The sequence below is a fragment of the Penicillium argentinense genome, assembly GCF_028826775.1.
Source record: "Penicillium argentinense strain IBT 30761 chromosome Unknown utg000004l_segment0_segment0, whole genome shotgun sequence".
NCBI classification, from domain to species: Eukaryota; Fungi; Ascomycota; class Eurotiomycetes; order Eurotiales; family Aspergillaceae; genus Penicillium; species Penicillium argentinense.
The window spans coordinates 668,259-683,104 of NW_026622663.1; the positions used below are offsets into that span (position 1 = coordinate 668,259).

At 51.2% G+C, this 14,846-nt stretch overlaps 5 protein-coding genes across 5 annotated transcripts; 2 read left to right on the forward strand and 3 right to left on the reverse strand.

Moving 5' to 3' along the window:
- Positions 1 to 396: 396 nt before the first annotated feature.
- Positions 397 to 692, reverse strand: N7532_003203 (GFA family protein; the record flags this gene model as incomplete). Its single annotated transcript, XM_056615697.1, has 2 exons — positions 397 to 515; positions 572 to 692. 2 exons carry the CDS (start codon positions 690 to 692, stop codon positions 397 to 399), a joined length of 240 nt encoding a protein of 79 aa, XP_056476054.1.
- A 1,187-nt stretch (positions 693 to 1,879) lies between these two features.
- Positions 1,880 to 5,695, reverse strand: N7532_003204 (putative checkpoint protein kinase (SldA); the record flags this gene model as incomplete). Its single annotated transcript, XM_056615698.1, has 3 exons — positions 1,880 to 4,098; positions 4,161 to 4,593; positions 4,700 to 5,695. 3 exons carry the CDS (start codon positions 5,693 to 5,695, stop codon positions 1,880 to 1,882), a joined length of 3,648 nt encoding a protein of 1,215 aa, XP_056476055.1.
- Positions 5,696 to 6,177: 482 nt separating this feature from the next.
- On the forward strand, positions 6,178 to 7,972 carry N7532_003205 (DNA-(apurinic or apyrimidinic site) lyase APN1; the record flags this gene model as incomplete). Its single annotated transcript, XM_056615699.1, has 5 exons — positions 6,178 to 6,655; positions 6,720 to 6,756; positions 6,821 to 6,940; positions 6,996 to 7,130; positions 7,183 to 7,972. 5 exons carry the CDS (start codon positions 6,178 to 6,180, stop codon positions 7,970 to 7,972), a joined length of 1,560 nt encoding a protein of 519 aa, XP_056476056.1.
- A 470-nt stretch (positions 7,973 to 8,442) lies between these two features.
- Positions 8,443 to 10,808, reverse strand: N7532_003206 (putative nucleotide-sugar transporter; the record flags this gene model as incomplete). The annotated part of the gene is made up of 2 exons (XM_056615700.1): positions 8,443 to 9,789; positions 9,864 to 10,808. 2 exons carry the CDS (start codon positions 10,806 to 10,808, stop codon positions 8,443 to 8,445), a joined length of 2,292 nt encoding a protein of 763 aa, XP_056476057.1.
- Positions 10,809 to 11,350: 542 nt separating this feature from the next.
- Positions 11,351 to 13,514, forward strand: N7532_003207 (glycoside hydrolase family 15 protein; the record flags this gene model as incomplete). Its single annotated transcript, XM_056615701.1, has 5 exons — positions 11,351 to 11,518; positions 11,797 to 12,011; positions 12,065 to 13,107; positions 13,157 to 13,221; positions 13,308 to 13,514. The coding sequence occupies 5 exons, from the start codon at positions 11,351 to 11,353 to the stop codon at positions 13,512 to 13,514; spliced, it is 1,698 nt and encodes a 565-aa protein (XP_056476058.1).
- Positions 13,515 to 14,846: the final 1,332 nt, after the last annotated feature.

Genomic DNA, 14,846 nt, shown 5'->3' on the forward strand with positions numbered 1-14,846 from the left:
ATAATGTATCCTGTGACGTTATCCCCGATCCCACTCTGGGGTAGACATCATAAAGGTAGAAAGAGCCGAAGGAAGTCAGGGCCAACGGCCTTACAATGAGCCATGGAAATGAAGAATCAGTCCAAAAAAAAAAATAAAAAATTTTAAAAAAAAAAAAAAAATTTTACTCAGGCATATGCCAGTACGCATTTGACAAATGCACCTGGCAAATGGCAGCTTATTAGCCACCAAGATTATCAGTGGTCTAGCGATATACATTAGCCTCAACACTAAACCCAGAGTATGGTAGACACCAACTGGTTTTAACGTTTCCTTTTGACATCTGCTCAAAGAACCGCCTTTGATGGCTAGCTCCCCAGGCAAACTGAGAGCTTCGACAAATAGGGGGCTACCACACTAGGGGCACGATTGACAGAGAACAGCATATCCGGAGCTGCCTGGACTACTGAAAGTTCGGTCGTGGCCGTTTATGGTAACCTTGTCCTTCGGGACAATGAAAAGAAACGCTGCCAAAGCTAAATGAGTTGTTGAACTCAACAACTTCCCAACCAGGGAGGCAATATTTACTCACAGTAAGTCGAACCACTCTGACGTTGGCAGTCATCACAATGGCAGTAAGCCACAAGATCTGGCTCAGCCACGTTGGCGACATAACTCACAGCCTCGCAAAGACAATGTCCGGTCAAAGGCATGACGCTTGGCCAGAGTACCTTGAACAAAAGTTAGATTGGAATAATTTCGTGGGAGTACGCTGTAATTATTCTGTAACCCCCTCTTCCGGGCAAGCAATGGCGATCCAGGCGAAGCCGACAGCTGCTCGAGGATCGAGAGATTCAATGCATTCATTGTGTCTGGAATACCACAGATTCGACGAGGGCAACATTGACAAGCAATATGAAGACTCACCTAGCCAAGCACAACAATTTTGAGAAGTCCGATCCAGAGGACCCGTGTGAGGGCTCCAGCGAGACGAAACAGCTCTCAATTGCTTCAATATCCAAGTCCCGATTCGACCGCGATACCGGAGCTCTATTGGAACAGAACATACTTCGATGGCTTGTGACAGATGATGTAGCATTTACGGCAATCGAATCCTCTGCGTCCCAACAGATATTCAAGGGACTTACCGGATGCTCCTCTTCCCTTCTCTTCTTGAACGATTGTCCGACGTATCAACGGACCCCATAAATATCAAAACATTTTACTTCCATCGAATGGAGATATAACATCCCAGAGGAAGATAGCCATCTCTTCGACATATAGCCAGGATTTTTGGCGAGGTGGTCACAGAGGGGGTCAAGCATGATCGGGGCGATACTTGGTTGTCCACCGACGCAGACTGGGGGAGATCTGGCTGTACCGAATAGCCGCAAGTTCTTGCGTATGTTAGTGATAGAATGGTCACTACACTTCGCCATCTTTGCCATTTGCGACATAGTCTGTTCTTGCTGCAGATCATATGAACAATCATCTTACGCTGCTAGGAATCAATGTTCTTAGTTAGCCACTTTGTAGGTGTTTTGAGTGACTGCAGTTGCTGGGTTGGGAGGAGTGTTGAGTGTAAACGAACGACGCCATGGTGGGGTCCCCGGAGCGCGGCCCCCGGGGGTTGGGGGGGTTCTTATTTTTGGACCTGTACCAGTACATGAAAATACAGCTTCATACTTTTTTCCTCTTACCATGCAAACCTGACACTTCTAAATATGGAGGTAGTCGTATACAGTTTAGTGTCTCATGTGATTATGGTTTGAAAATGTGTCTCCGTTTCCAATACAGAAGGCAATAACGGTCGGCACTGTAAAGCCAAATGGGTATGGGGGGTATAAACTTTAGAAAACATGAAAGATCAAACAATAAAAACAACAACAGTACAACAAGACTAAGACCGCTCAAGCTTCTTCTTCCGCTCAGAAAGAATAGCCTCAATCTTCCTCAACTGCAACGCAAGACCTTTCTTCTCAGCATGCGCAACAAGCCAATCCTCCATCTTCCGCCGAACAAAGCGCATAGATGCCAAAACAGGTAAGGCAGCACCAGACTCAGTCTCAACAACATCCTCGCGATCCTCCCGTTCCATCGCAACCCATCGCTCAGAGGAAGGGTTGAGCAGCAGATCGAAGACGTCAGACCACAGCGCTCGATCCCAATATCGTTTCAACGACTCGCGAATGCGGTAGGTTCTTGAGCCGGGACTTCCGGCCCCACCACTTGTGCGGACGGGGCAGGACTCGATATATTTACCGAAGAGCAAGACGTGGATTGTGTCTGCGATGCCATAGAGGTCGATTTGATGGGTCCAGGGGCGCATTTCGCGGATTTCGTTGCACTCGTGCGTCCCTGTTTCCCAGTCCGCAATGAATTGGACGTTTGGCTGGAAGGCATGCATGTCGATTCCGCGGCCGAAATCGATCAGTGAAAGGCCCTTGTTCCGCCAGCCGTGTAAGCCGCTTGGCGAGTAGTAGATGCTATCACGCTCGTCGGGAATAGAATCGTTGGCATCGAGATCGAGGAGGGAGAGGGATTTTTCTGGGGGCGAGTTTGAATTGGCTTCATCAAGACGGACCAGGCAGTTGTCTGCTTTGATGTCGCCATGCAGAATGCCGTTGGCGTGGAGGCCTTCGACGGCGCGGAAGAGCTCAATTGAAAAGAACATTGCGAGAGATTCCTCGAGCCCGCTGTCGGAATTGTGCTCATTGCGGACGATGTTGACTAGGTCAAGGAGTGTCCCCTGACCACGATAGTCTTCAACGAGGAAACTCTCGCGTTGGTGAACATGAAGCTCATGAGCGCGAACAATGCTGTCGGTTGCACGGGCGTGGCCTGCTGATTGGCGTAGGCGTTCATATGCGGCGCGGATCATGTAGAACTCCCAGGCACTTGAGGGGCCTTTCTCTACCTTGACGGCTTCAAATTGGTATCGTGGTTTGTCGTAAGGATTGATCTTGCTTGCCAGGCTGCTTGGGTTGGTATCTTCTGCACCTGAGTCAGAGTCATATGACTCTAGACTATCCACACTCTCGGCCAGGTAGACAGGAGCATATGCACCCGCTCCAAGCTCTCGACGAATGATATAGCTCCGTTCGGCACCTGGAAATTCCAGAATTGGTGTATCAAATTCCTCATCATCGCCAGCAGCAGCCCTCGATTTCCTGCTGTGAGCCTTGACAAACTTTTGAATCATAGATGCGTAGTTGCTGTCCTTAACGTGCCCATGATATCCAGCATAGGTCGCAAGCGGCGGTTCTAGGGAATTCAAAATGGTGTTTCGAATGCCTTTGTCAGTCGGATTGCACTGCAAATCCCTGATGGTTGCCTCCCGACGACCTGGCTTGGGTGCAAGAGCCCTGAATGCAGTAGGGCTGAAGGGAACATCTGCCACAGAAGAGATCGTATTATCACCGTGGTAAGGTGTGGGCGCACCTAATGGGCTCGAAAGAAGTAAATCGCCCATTTGGGGTACACCAGATGGTGTTCGAGGTCTCGTTGGCGTTTTTGCATTGTAGATCGTGTTTCGAGCAGCCGTCATCGAGATAGAGCTTTCCGTTCGTTCCACAATTGGCGTCATAAAAGGCAAACGATTTTGTGCCATGATGGCAGGATCACGATAAGTACCGCATGGCGGATTATAGTCTTCTGGCATCTGCGGAACAAACCGCTCCTTTTCCGGAGTGCCATGTTGCGAACCTTCTGGAATATCTTCGCTGACAACAGAATGGGAGGTACCATCGGCGCTTTCAACACCGGGGACGTCTCTGGCAGTAAACTCAGTCCAGTCATCACCAACAACGCTCTCGGCTCGGGTGGTGTCAGCATATTCCGTGTCATCAAACGACTTGTGGAAAGTTTGGGTCTCCTCATCCCCAAAGTCACTTGATGCAGCAGAGATGTGGCCGGTGCCTGTGCTATCTCCTGTATCATAATCTTCGTATTCACTGCCATACAAACTATCGGCGGCATCCTCTTCCTCGGCTTTGAGAGGTTGATTGAAGATACTGTAGATTTCATCGGTAGCAGCACGAGTATGCATGGTCATTGTCGGCTCCCGAGTGCTCTTCCGCCGGACCTTGGAACTCGAGGGAGAATCAAACTTCATTTTGACTGGAGATGAATCAGTAAGACTGACAAAAGTGGAAGCAAATAGCATCAGTGTTAGCCCTTACCGGTCTGCGTATCTCCATGAACCTTGAACTTCTTGGACTTCGCAGCTTTCGCTTCGCGTTGTGCATCTTGTTCGATTTGTCGAGACTGCTGTCCATCGATGCTAAGTTTCTGGTTCAATTGCTCTGGCAAATCTTCTTCAGTGTCGGCTATGTTGGAATTGATTGTCAGAGAATCGGCACCAGTGGCATTCCCGGAAATCTGTTTCAAAGGTTCTTTTTGAGTCCGCCAGTTTTTGTTCATCCACCCACGTCTCATCGCCCTCAGCTCTTCGAAGCTAACTTCATGTGTCGGATTTTGGCGATCCGGATAAACCGATTCCAAGTCGACAAAGACGCGTTCGCGTCGTCCGGTTCGTTGATTTACCGCTTCCCTTACATGATGCTCCGGTACTTGCTTGGGGAAACTTTTTTCTTGAGGTGGATTTGGATTGGACTATTCACACAATCAAAACACATAGTTCAAGCCAGTAATTAGTCCTGTGATCGTAAATATGAGGAAGATCCGAACAGGGGTGTGCAATTTGAAATTGCTAGCTCACCTCATCCCTGAAAATGGCCATTTTCTGGATTGGCCCTGATTTCTTCCCAGCCTTCAAAGTTTCTCCAACCCATGGCTTCGCTTCCACCTCGTTTTCCTTCTTGCGCTCTCGCATCGACCCGATGCTCTCCCATCCTTTTGTTTCGCCGCCACTCACGGCAGGCTGACTCGATGCACCCACATCGGCATCGGAAAAGATGGCCATCTTGGGCTTTCCTGATTTGGTCTTTGGAGCGGCAGCTGGCTGCCGTGACTGCTGCGAAGCCTGCGGATCCTCAGCGACATCTGATGGGGCGAATGGATCCATTTTTGCGGCCAGTGCCGGACGAACTACAGGGAGAGCGGGGGAAGAAGGACCTGCATCCTGTTGCTGTGCCTCGTATCGTTGTTGGAACTCGCTGTATTTGCGCAGCAACCGCTCGGCGGGGCGAGCTTCCCGGTCCATACCCAGCCTGTACACTTCGTCGGCCTGGTTCCAGCGACCAGCGCCCTCAAGCCACGCAGCAAACTCCTCATAGAAGAGAGCCAGTCCCTCGCCAATGTGGTGTCGCGAGAGGAATGCAAATGTTTCACGCGGGGCATCGGAGAAGAGACGAATGTAATGAAGCCACAATTTCAGGTACCGCGGGTCATTCTTATAGTGGGAGGACGAAAGGAACGACTTCGTTGCGCGTTCGAGCAGTGGGAGTAGGCCGGACTCGGGCGTGGCCTGGGCAGAGGGATACGCATTGAGTGTCCATTTCACGTAGCGGTCGTAAACATCGAGGGGGTCGTCCGATTCGGCGATTGACTCGAGTTCGGTCTCGTATTCTTGTCGGATTGCACCGTTGATCGTCCTGGTATCGTTTGGTGAAGGAGCCGGGATTTTGTCGCTGTTGCTGCCCGCCGAAAAGATTTGGGCGAGCTGTCGGGCAGATCTACCGCCGGGGAGGGATTGGACGTTTTCCTTTTGAGCTTCGATAATGTCGAAGTCAATCAGGTCGTCGGATGCCGCCATCTTGCCGAGATCGTGCAAATCTCACCAGGGCAAGAAGGGTCGGGGGTCGCAGGTGGGAGGTCGAATGTCGAGTGGTCGAGATCGAGGGGCAGCGAATGTGCTTTCCCAAATTCGGACCGTTTGGGTTATCGATAAACATCACATGACCGTTACCCCGGTGATTACCACGTGACCTCTACAGTATGAGCGATGCCGCATGGTAGCACTGAGGCAGCGATGGGAGTGCCGAGGACTACAGGATACATCTACCGCAAATTAAACGAGTAACCGGCGAAAACGAGTACCCTGCGAAATTTTCGAACTCTCTCTGTTTTTCTGCTGAAGAGCGTTCTTCATCGACTCAGGGCCGAATTGTGTCGATTTTGCTGGTTAAGCCGCCAATCACATCAGGGATCCACCAAGTCTCAGACGGCCGTCTGGATCGGTCTCTTATCAGGTCATCTACGCCCGGATTCTCAAGAGCAAAGACACAACCCAGTGCGATGTGTGCCTCTCACCCAGACGAGGAAGAACCCGTCGCGGCATCCAAGGGCGGCCACAAGAGGAATCTCAGCAATGGAACACCGGAAAATTCGCCTCTGAGACGGACCAAACGCCAAAAGTCACGAGTCAGTCTGAAGGAAGCCTCATCAGAAGAGGAGTCTGAGGCTGAGACTGAGGAGCAGCCAAAGCCTGCACACAAGAAGGCCCCGCGCAAGAAGGCGCAAGCTGCATCTTCCATCAAAAAGGAAGACCAGGATACTGAGCCCGCCGTCCAGGGCGAGAATAGTCAACTCAGCTCGAAGACTGAGGCCACCGTCAAGGCCGAGGGCAAAAGTGCTGCCGCTTCTAAACCAGCGAAACAGCCTGTTAAGCGAAGGAAGAAGACCAAGGAAGAAAAAGAGGCTGAAGCCATGCCTTTGGCGCCACGGACTTCGGGTCTGCGGATGTTTGTTGGTGCCCACGTCAGTGCTGCGAAGGGTATGTACTGTCTCGACATATGTATTTTTGATATGAGCATGGAGCTGACTGATCTTTCGAACAGGGATATTTAACTCGATCCACAACAGCGAGCAAATTGGGTAAGCTAGAAACTGTTACAACAGGTATCTCGCACATTAGGCATGAAGTTAACATTTGTCACAGAGGCAATGCATTTGCTTTGTTCTTGAAGTCTCAGAGAAAGTGGGATAACCCGCCTCTGCAGGATGACCACAGGGACCAGTTCCACAAGCTATGTGCCGAGAAGAACTATGATGCTGCGAAGTGAATCATCTTCCTTAGCATAACGTCTTGCATGGAGCTAATTTTTCTTCTATAGATATGTCCTTCCCCACGGGTCCTATCTCGTGAACCTTGCCCAGGAAGACAAGGCCAAGGCCAAACAGGCATACACATCCTTTCTGGATGACCTCCGTCGATGCGAAGCTCTCGGCATCAAGCTCTACAACTTCCAGTCAGTCTTTCCCAAATTGCCCCTCAGATAACCTCCCTCTAATACCAAACAGCCCCGGAAGCACAGGTGGAAACCCACTCCCCGAGGCTCTCGGCAGACTAGCCGAAGCCCTCACCAACGCCATCAAGGAGACATCAACCGTCATCCCAGTGCTAGAAACAATGTGCGGACACGGCAACACAATTGGCGGCACGATATCTGAGTTCAAAGACCTCCTCACTCTAATCCCCAAGGAGCTCCACTCTCGAATCGGCATCTGCATCGATACATGCCACAGTTTCGCCATGGGCTACGACCTCGTCTCGCCGGAAGGCTTCAAAGCCTTCCTATCCGAATTCGAAAATCTGATTGGCATCAAATATCTTCGGGCACTGCACCTAAACGACTCCAAAGCACCCTGCGGCAGCCACCGCGATCTGCACGCGAACATTGGAACCGGATTCCTGGGTCTCCGCGCCTTCCACAATGTGATGAATGAGCCTCGGTTCCAGGATATGCCCATGATTCTGGAAACGCCCATTGACCGTGCTGAAGCCGATGGAAGTGAGGATGAGGGTAAGGGTAAGTCGAAAAAGAGTAAGAGGCCGGCTGGTGCTTCTGCGCCTACGGTCCCGGATCCCGGTGTCTGGGCTCGAGAGATCAAATTACTTGAGTCTCTTATCGGGATGGATGTTGAGGGTGAGGAGTTTCGGGAGTTGGAGAAGAAGTTGTCGGATGAGGGGAAGGAGATGAGGGAGAAGCAGATGGAGCAGTATGAGAGGAAGTTGGAGACTGAGAAGAAGAAACAGGCGAAGGCGAAGGGGAAGCAGAAGAGTGTGGTTGATATGATGAAGAAGGAATGAAAGAGCACGGCCTGTCTACGACCTGCCAGAAGCAGGAGGTGAATCGTCATGAGTGTTTGGTGACAGTTATCGAAGTGTAGGACACGTGGGTTGTACAATTAGGATCTGGGAGTCAATCAAATTGCAAAGGCATCATGCCCTCCCGAGAAAGGAAAATCAATTGGTATCAATCAAGCCGCCGCTCAGAAAATGAATTCAAACAAGCAGCCTCCATGCAAAGAAAAAAAAAACGTGTCTTTTAAAGCTCCATTTGAAGACACACATTGCTCCATAAAACCCGAGACAGCGTTTACATGAAATGTCGGCAGCATGCAACGACCAGCGTTGTCCGTTCTCTTGCGGGCTAATCCCGGCCCCCTCAGAGGGAGCAGAGAAAGGGTTGCTGGCGTGGTGGGCTACCGAACACGAACGGACCATTAAAATGGTGTAGAGACAGATCAACATAGGAAAAAGTGGTATCACGAGAAAAGTTACGGGTGGCGAGGTGTTTGGCTTCGGACCGGTGAGATAGATGAAGCGGAGTGCACGCCCGGCGAGTTCTCACGATCAGGTGCGTTTAGGTGCGTCGGGAATCCTGCCTCTGCCATGGTAGTGATGGTCGGAGGAGCAGAACGTATAGGCGACGAAGGCCCGTCATCCTCGGGAATAGGCGTAGTGGAGATGCTAAGCCCCTGCATTGCACCGCTGGGCCGCACGCGGAACGATCGTCGCTGATCTCCGGCTGGGGAAGCGTGTAGATCATCGTTCAAGTGGCCGCCCGGGGTAGAACTGACGATATCAGTGTCCCGGCCAGCGACTCGCTGATAGTCTCCGTTCTCAGGGCCGGTGAGGTCGCCATCTTCGGTGTCGGACTCGGGGGTTCCATCCCGACTCCAGGAATTCATGGCGGCTTCGCTGCGCATGCGGGAGATCTTCATGTAGTTGTAGGTTGCGATACTGCCGATGGTGATGACCAGACCGGAAATGTTGACGGCAGTAAGCTTGTCGTGGAAGATAACACCTGCTGCGCTAATCGTTACTACTTCCTTGAATATGCCGCAAATACTCAAGGTGACGACGGAGGAGCGTTTGAGCAGGGCAAACTCAGAAGAGATCATGCAGAATGCAAGGACGCCGGGGAACACGAGCAGACAGGATCCGAGCACGTTTCCGTGCTTCTCGGCCAGATTTAAGTAGCCTTTGTGGATTTCCGATGGTCCCTCGACGGTGAGCGCAATGGTGATTAGAGAAACGAACATGACGGGCGTCAGAAGAAAGAGGGTAGAGAAGGGATTCGAAGTCGCCGGATGGCGCAGAAGGAGTATCTGCGTCAAACCCCATCGGAAGCCAGAAAAGAACGCCGAGGCGATGACCAGTCCAAAGCCAAGGGCATTGAACGCGGTTTCACCGGCGACCATCATCACCACACCTATCGTCATTGTGGCGATAATCACAATCAATTTGAAAGAAGGAGATTCGAGGCGGAAGAGGAAAGCAAAGAGAAGGACGAAGGCAAGTGCGGAGGATTTGCACATGGTCAGAAACGTGAGGGAGATGAACTTGAGGGACATGTTGCCCAGTCCAATGTCGAGAGATGTTGCGGCACCGCATGGAATGAGACGTGTGATGTAGAAATATTTGGTCAGGATCGGTTCGGATTCCTTCGATCCCTCGATGGGCGAGTTGGCGAGGGACTCGGGTGGGTGTTGCGGCCGTAACGACGGAAATATCCAGAGCAAGAGCGTGGCCAAACTGAATTGCACGGCCATGTGTAGACTAGTGGTGAAAAGAGGGAAAGGGAAAACGATGTCGCTCTCGGAAAACATCCATTTATTATACTATGGCGAACCTATGGTTAGGATGATGTCGACTCGGATAATGGCCAGGGCTGATTTTCCGCCAAGGTACTTACAATGGAGATAGACAATGAGAAGAAGTACCACATCAAAATCAGACCAGCATTGACCAGCAGCTTGCGGAGGACGTTGCGATCCGCCAGACCCAGCTGGAGGATAGCATAGCGCGATGACTTGGTGTCCGCAATTCGGGCATCCAGCTTCCGGCGCTGTCGACGCCGTCGTCGCCGCTGGCGCTTCTGAGTTGCTGTGAGGCCTGTCTCCTCGTCGTATTGAGCATCATCCGAGCTCATCGCGTCGAGTTCTCGCGTCTCGACCGCCCCGGCTGACAGGTCGGACGCATCGGTGTCTTCAGCAGTCAAGGGCTCCTGCTCGTCCCATTTGTGACCCCCGTCTCCGAGCGCGCGCAGGCTGTCATCTCTCCGCTCCGAGGAACCAAGCTGGGGGGTGCACATTGGGATTTCCAGTGAGCACCGAGCTCCGCCGTCGGTGATGGTTCCCGGCGGCAGACAACCCCATTGTCGGATCGAGGGGTTAGACACGGATGGGAAAGGAGGCGAGAAATGCTTGCCCCATGAGGGTGCAACGTGGGATGGCGAAAAGAAAGGCGATCGGAGCAAATAAAGTCGAAGGATGGACGGGCAGTCAGCAGTTGGAGAGGAATGAGCACGAGATACGGAGAGAATAGGGAAAGAAGAGGCGGTCACGGGGAAGAAAGGTGAAGAAACACGGAATCCACTGGAGGTGCTGATTTCTCCTCCTTCGCTCTGCCGCCGTGACTGGCCGCCACCGCTCCACTTGGGCTTCTGCGCTCCACCGTCCGGTCGATCCGGGGTCCCAGGGTTAAAAAGAGCACGAAATCGCTGCTCAGGTGCTGGTTCTGCGCTGTCACGCCCATTGGTGGGTAGCAAATTCCGACCCTGAGTGTGCAGCACCTTTTGTCCTGCATGCGATTGCGGCCTGGTTGCTGGGATACCACGATGGTCGCTGTCCGTCTGCATGGCTCGACGTGGTGCGAAATTACACTGGGTCGAATAGTGGCCCCTCTTGAAACCGCTGGCTGCCCGTGGTCTCACGGCTCTGATCGTGCATCCGCTAGGACATCCTGGCAATTTCAACCGAATCTGTGGTCTGTTGGGGTACGTCCATAGTAGTATATACCGAGCACGCTCACGACACACTGGGCATTCTTCCATAATCATGATGATGGGGACAACGATGCGCTGGTCTGTCCGGCAAAGCGACTTTTTCTCTGGAGCCTCCGCATCGTGCCAGATGATTGGGTCTTCCGGCGCAACATCGCAATGACCTCAGTGGGATCCTTGATCACTGGGACATCATCATGTCGTGGTTGCCAGTGCCCCCCAGCCAGCATAGAGGCTCATATATGTCCCATGGCGGGGGAATTAGGGATTCCCATCTCACACCCGTGTGTGAGAACATCGCCGACTGTTCAGTTGACTGACACGCTCAAAATCGATCCATATATTCTTTCAGTTCAGCTTCCCCTCTAGCTTGTCTGCTTCCCGTTCTCATTGGCACCATGGCAGAACCCGCATACAATGCCATTGAGGACTATGGTCTGATCGGGGATATGCACACCTGTGCCCTCGTCAGCAAGGGCGGGAGCTTGGACTATATGTGTTGGCCCGTCTTCGATTCACCCTCGGTGTTTTGTCGCCTGCTGGATGACAAGATCGGCGGGGTTTTGGTCCGTGGAGCCCTACAAGACGGTCGTCGATCCGCATAGCAAGCAGCGATATCTGCCGTATTCTAACCTGCTCGAGACACGCTGGACCAACGAGGATGGTGTCGTGATAATGCTGGATTATTTTCCTGTCACCCCGAAGAAAAGCGCGCAGTCGGGCCGACTGCTCTCGGGATATTGTCCTTGCAACGAGCCCTGGCGCCAACCGATTCAAGTCGGGACTGCAGCACTCGGGTTTGATCAGAAAGCTGGAGTGCAGTCGTGGCACGATGGAATTGCAGGTCGAGCTGTTCCCGGCCTTTAACTATGCCCGAGACACCCACACGGCCCGAGCAAAGTTGGAAAGTGACATGTGCAAGCACAGACTCCAGACTGTTCATTTCGAGAGTGAGACAGAGCGGCTGCAGCTCGAAATTTTTGCCGACTCGCGAGAGCCCGAAAAAAATGGTTATCCCCACACTAGAATGACCCTTGAGGAACGGCCCGGGATGAAGTTGTGGCCTGGATTCGCCTGTCGGAGGGCCAGACCCTGCATCTGGTGCTACATAGTCCCGAGAAAGCCGTCCCCAGCTCATCAACCCTGGCTGCGTATCTGGGCAGGATGGAAGACGAGACCTCCGACTACTGGACAGACTGGACTCGCAAGTGCGCCTTCCGAGGGCACTATCGTGAAACCGTTGAGCGCAGTCTTCTGATCTTGAAGCTCCTGACCTACAAGCCCACAGGAGCCATCGTCGCCTCACCCACATTCTCGCTTCCTGAAAACGTGGGTGGCTCGCGTAACTGGGATTACCGGTACTCCTGGGTGCGTGACACAGCGTTCACGCTGTATGTCTTCCTCAAAATGGGATACAGTCGCGAGGCCGAAGCCTACGTCAATTTTATCTTCGATCGGATCTTCCCGCACGCCGGGCAGGATATGGGACCAGGGAGCAAGCGACCCTTCCTTCCGCTGATGTTCACGATCCGCGGCGAATCCGACATACCCGAGGTGGAGCTCGATCATCTTGATGGTTACAAGGGCAGCAAGCCGGTCCGGATTGGCAATGCAGCCGTTTTTCATACCCAGTTGGATATCTACGGCGAGCTTCTAGATAGCATCTACCTCTACAACAAGCATGGAAATCCCATCACCTACGATCAGTGGGCCTCTATCCGCCGCATGGTGAATTATGTCATTAGTGTGCGCAACCAGAAGGACATGTCCATTTGGGAGTCTCGAGGTCAAATCCAGAACTTCATCTACTCCAAACTCATGCTTTGGGTGGCCCTCGACCGCGGTATCCGCCTTGCCGAGAAGCGTGCCAGTTTGCCATGCCCCGACCGATTCAAATGGATCCAAGTGCGTGACGAGCTCTATGACGAGATCATGGAAAAAGGGTACAACAAAGAACGCGGTCATTTCTGTCAGAGCTACGAAAGCCCCGAGGTTCTGGATGCGTCCATCCTGATTGCACCCTTGGTCTTCTTTGTTGCACCGAACGATCCTCGGTTCATTAGCACCTTGAAGAGACTCCTTGAGAGCCCCAAGAAAGAGGGTCTTTCCAGCGCCAAGATGGTCTTCCGATACGACCACCTGAGAGCAAATGACGGTATTTAACCCCGACATCAATCCGTGGTTTTGACTCTGACGTTTTACAGGTGTGGGTGGAGGCGAGGGTGCTTTCATTATGGTAACCTTCTGGCTTGTTGAAGCCATGGCCCGGGTATGTTGCCCCATCTTTTGTGTGCAGCTTTTACGAGAGTTGCAGCCACTAATAATTGCCCACTTTGCATGGGATTCAATATACAGGCCTCCAATTTCGACGTCCCTATTCCCAACATCTGGAAGCTTGCGCTTTCGCTTTTCGATAATATCCTGTCGTACTCGAATCATCTAGGAATGTTCTCTGAAGAAGTGGCAATCTCAGGCGAACAGATGGGCAATACACCCCAGGCTTTCAGTCACTTGGCTTGCATCAGTGCGGCCATTAATTTGGAGAAGCTGAGTCGAGAATAGTTGGAGGGCCTCGTAGACTGGCGCGTACTGCTCACTCAAAATATTTTTGTTGTTTACTTATACTATATGCTTCATGTCTAATGGAATTTAATAATGAGTTAGTTTGTCATATGAGGGCGTTTTCAAAATGATTTCGTAGGCAGTCGGTAGCACTCCCATATGATTCAGCTCCAATAGCAAGCGGACATTGCAGGATCACGTGATAATTCAACTACATTATGTGCATAGTAAATCCTGTCATACTCTGCACTTTTCAATATCTCGCAAAATATTCCATAGAGAGTCCACCTCAAGACCATCTTCCGGATCCTCTCCTTCATGAGGACCATCATATTCACCTTCTGGAAGGTCCTCTTGTTCCAGCCTAGGCCCCTTCGGCTACTGGCATTCTGCAGTCCCTTGAGGCACCGGAGAACCAGTGTGATAATACCTCAGCCACTTCTGAGGCGAGCTTATCGTTGGCGGTCATGAGTGTTATATCCGCTGCACTCTGGACCGTGTCGTCCTTCTCAAGAAGATGTGGGCAGGCTCCTAGAAAGCGATCTCGAATAGAATAACCCCTGGGCTATACATAGACTGCGGCAAAACCATGGATAACCGCGGATAACCAAAACCGCAACCGCAAACCGCACTGCGGGCGGTTGTGGTTTTCACTTTGGAAAACCGCACAAAAACCGCAAAATATCCACCAGGGGAAAAATCACTAAAGTCCACGCAATTTGAAGTACAAGTCTGATTTTCTCTTGAATTTTCTAAGTAAATATACTAATATAAAGTAGAATATAAGTATAGAACATTCTTCTATATCGTTTAGTAATAATTTTAATCCATAACAGCCCGATTTACTCAAACCGCTCAATATTATAAAGTTGACTGAGAGGGTGGACTTACTTCATATGCATGTAAAATATATCTTCGCAATAAACAATCTGAACTCTTTAGCAGTCTTAAAAATTTCAGACAACTATCACTTAAGCTAAGCAAAATAAGAGATCATATATCAGTATTCGGCTGTTAATCTAAGAAAAACCTAATTATTTCTTATTATTTTATAGAGTGAGAAGGAAAACTGCAGTGTTGTGCCGTTTTAACCAGAACAGGTGTAAGTTTAAATTAAAAACAGGGGTATGTAAGCTGCATAAGTACCACCTGATGGGCTAGAATCGGTTAAAGAAGCGAGAGTTATGCTAGTGCGGTTTTCTTGTGGTTATCCATGGATAACCGTGGTTAAACCGCAAATCTGCGGTTGTGGTTGCGGTTTTCAAAATGATATCCAAAACCGCGGTTTTGCCGCAGTCTAGCTATACATATCATCAGAGCGCTTGTACCTCC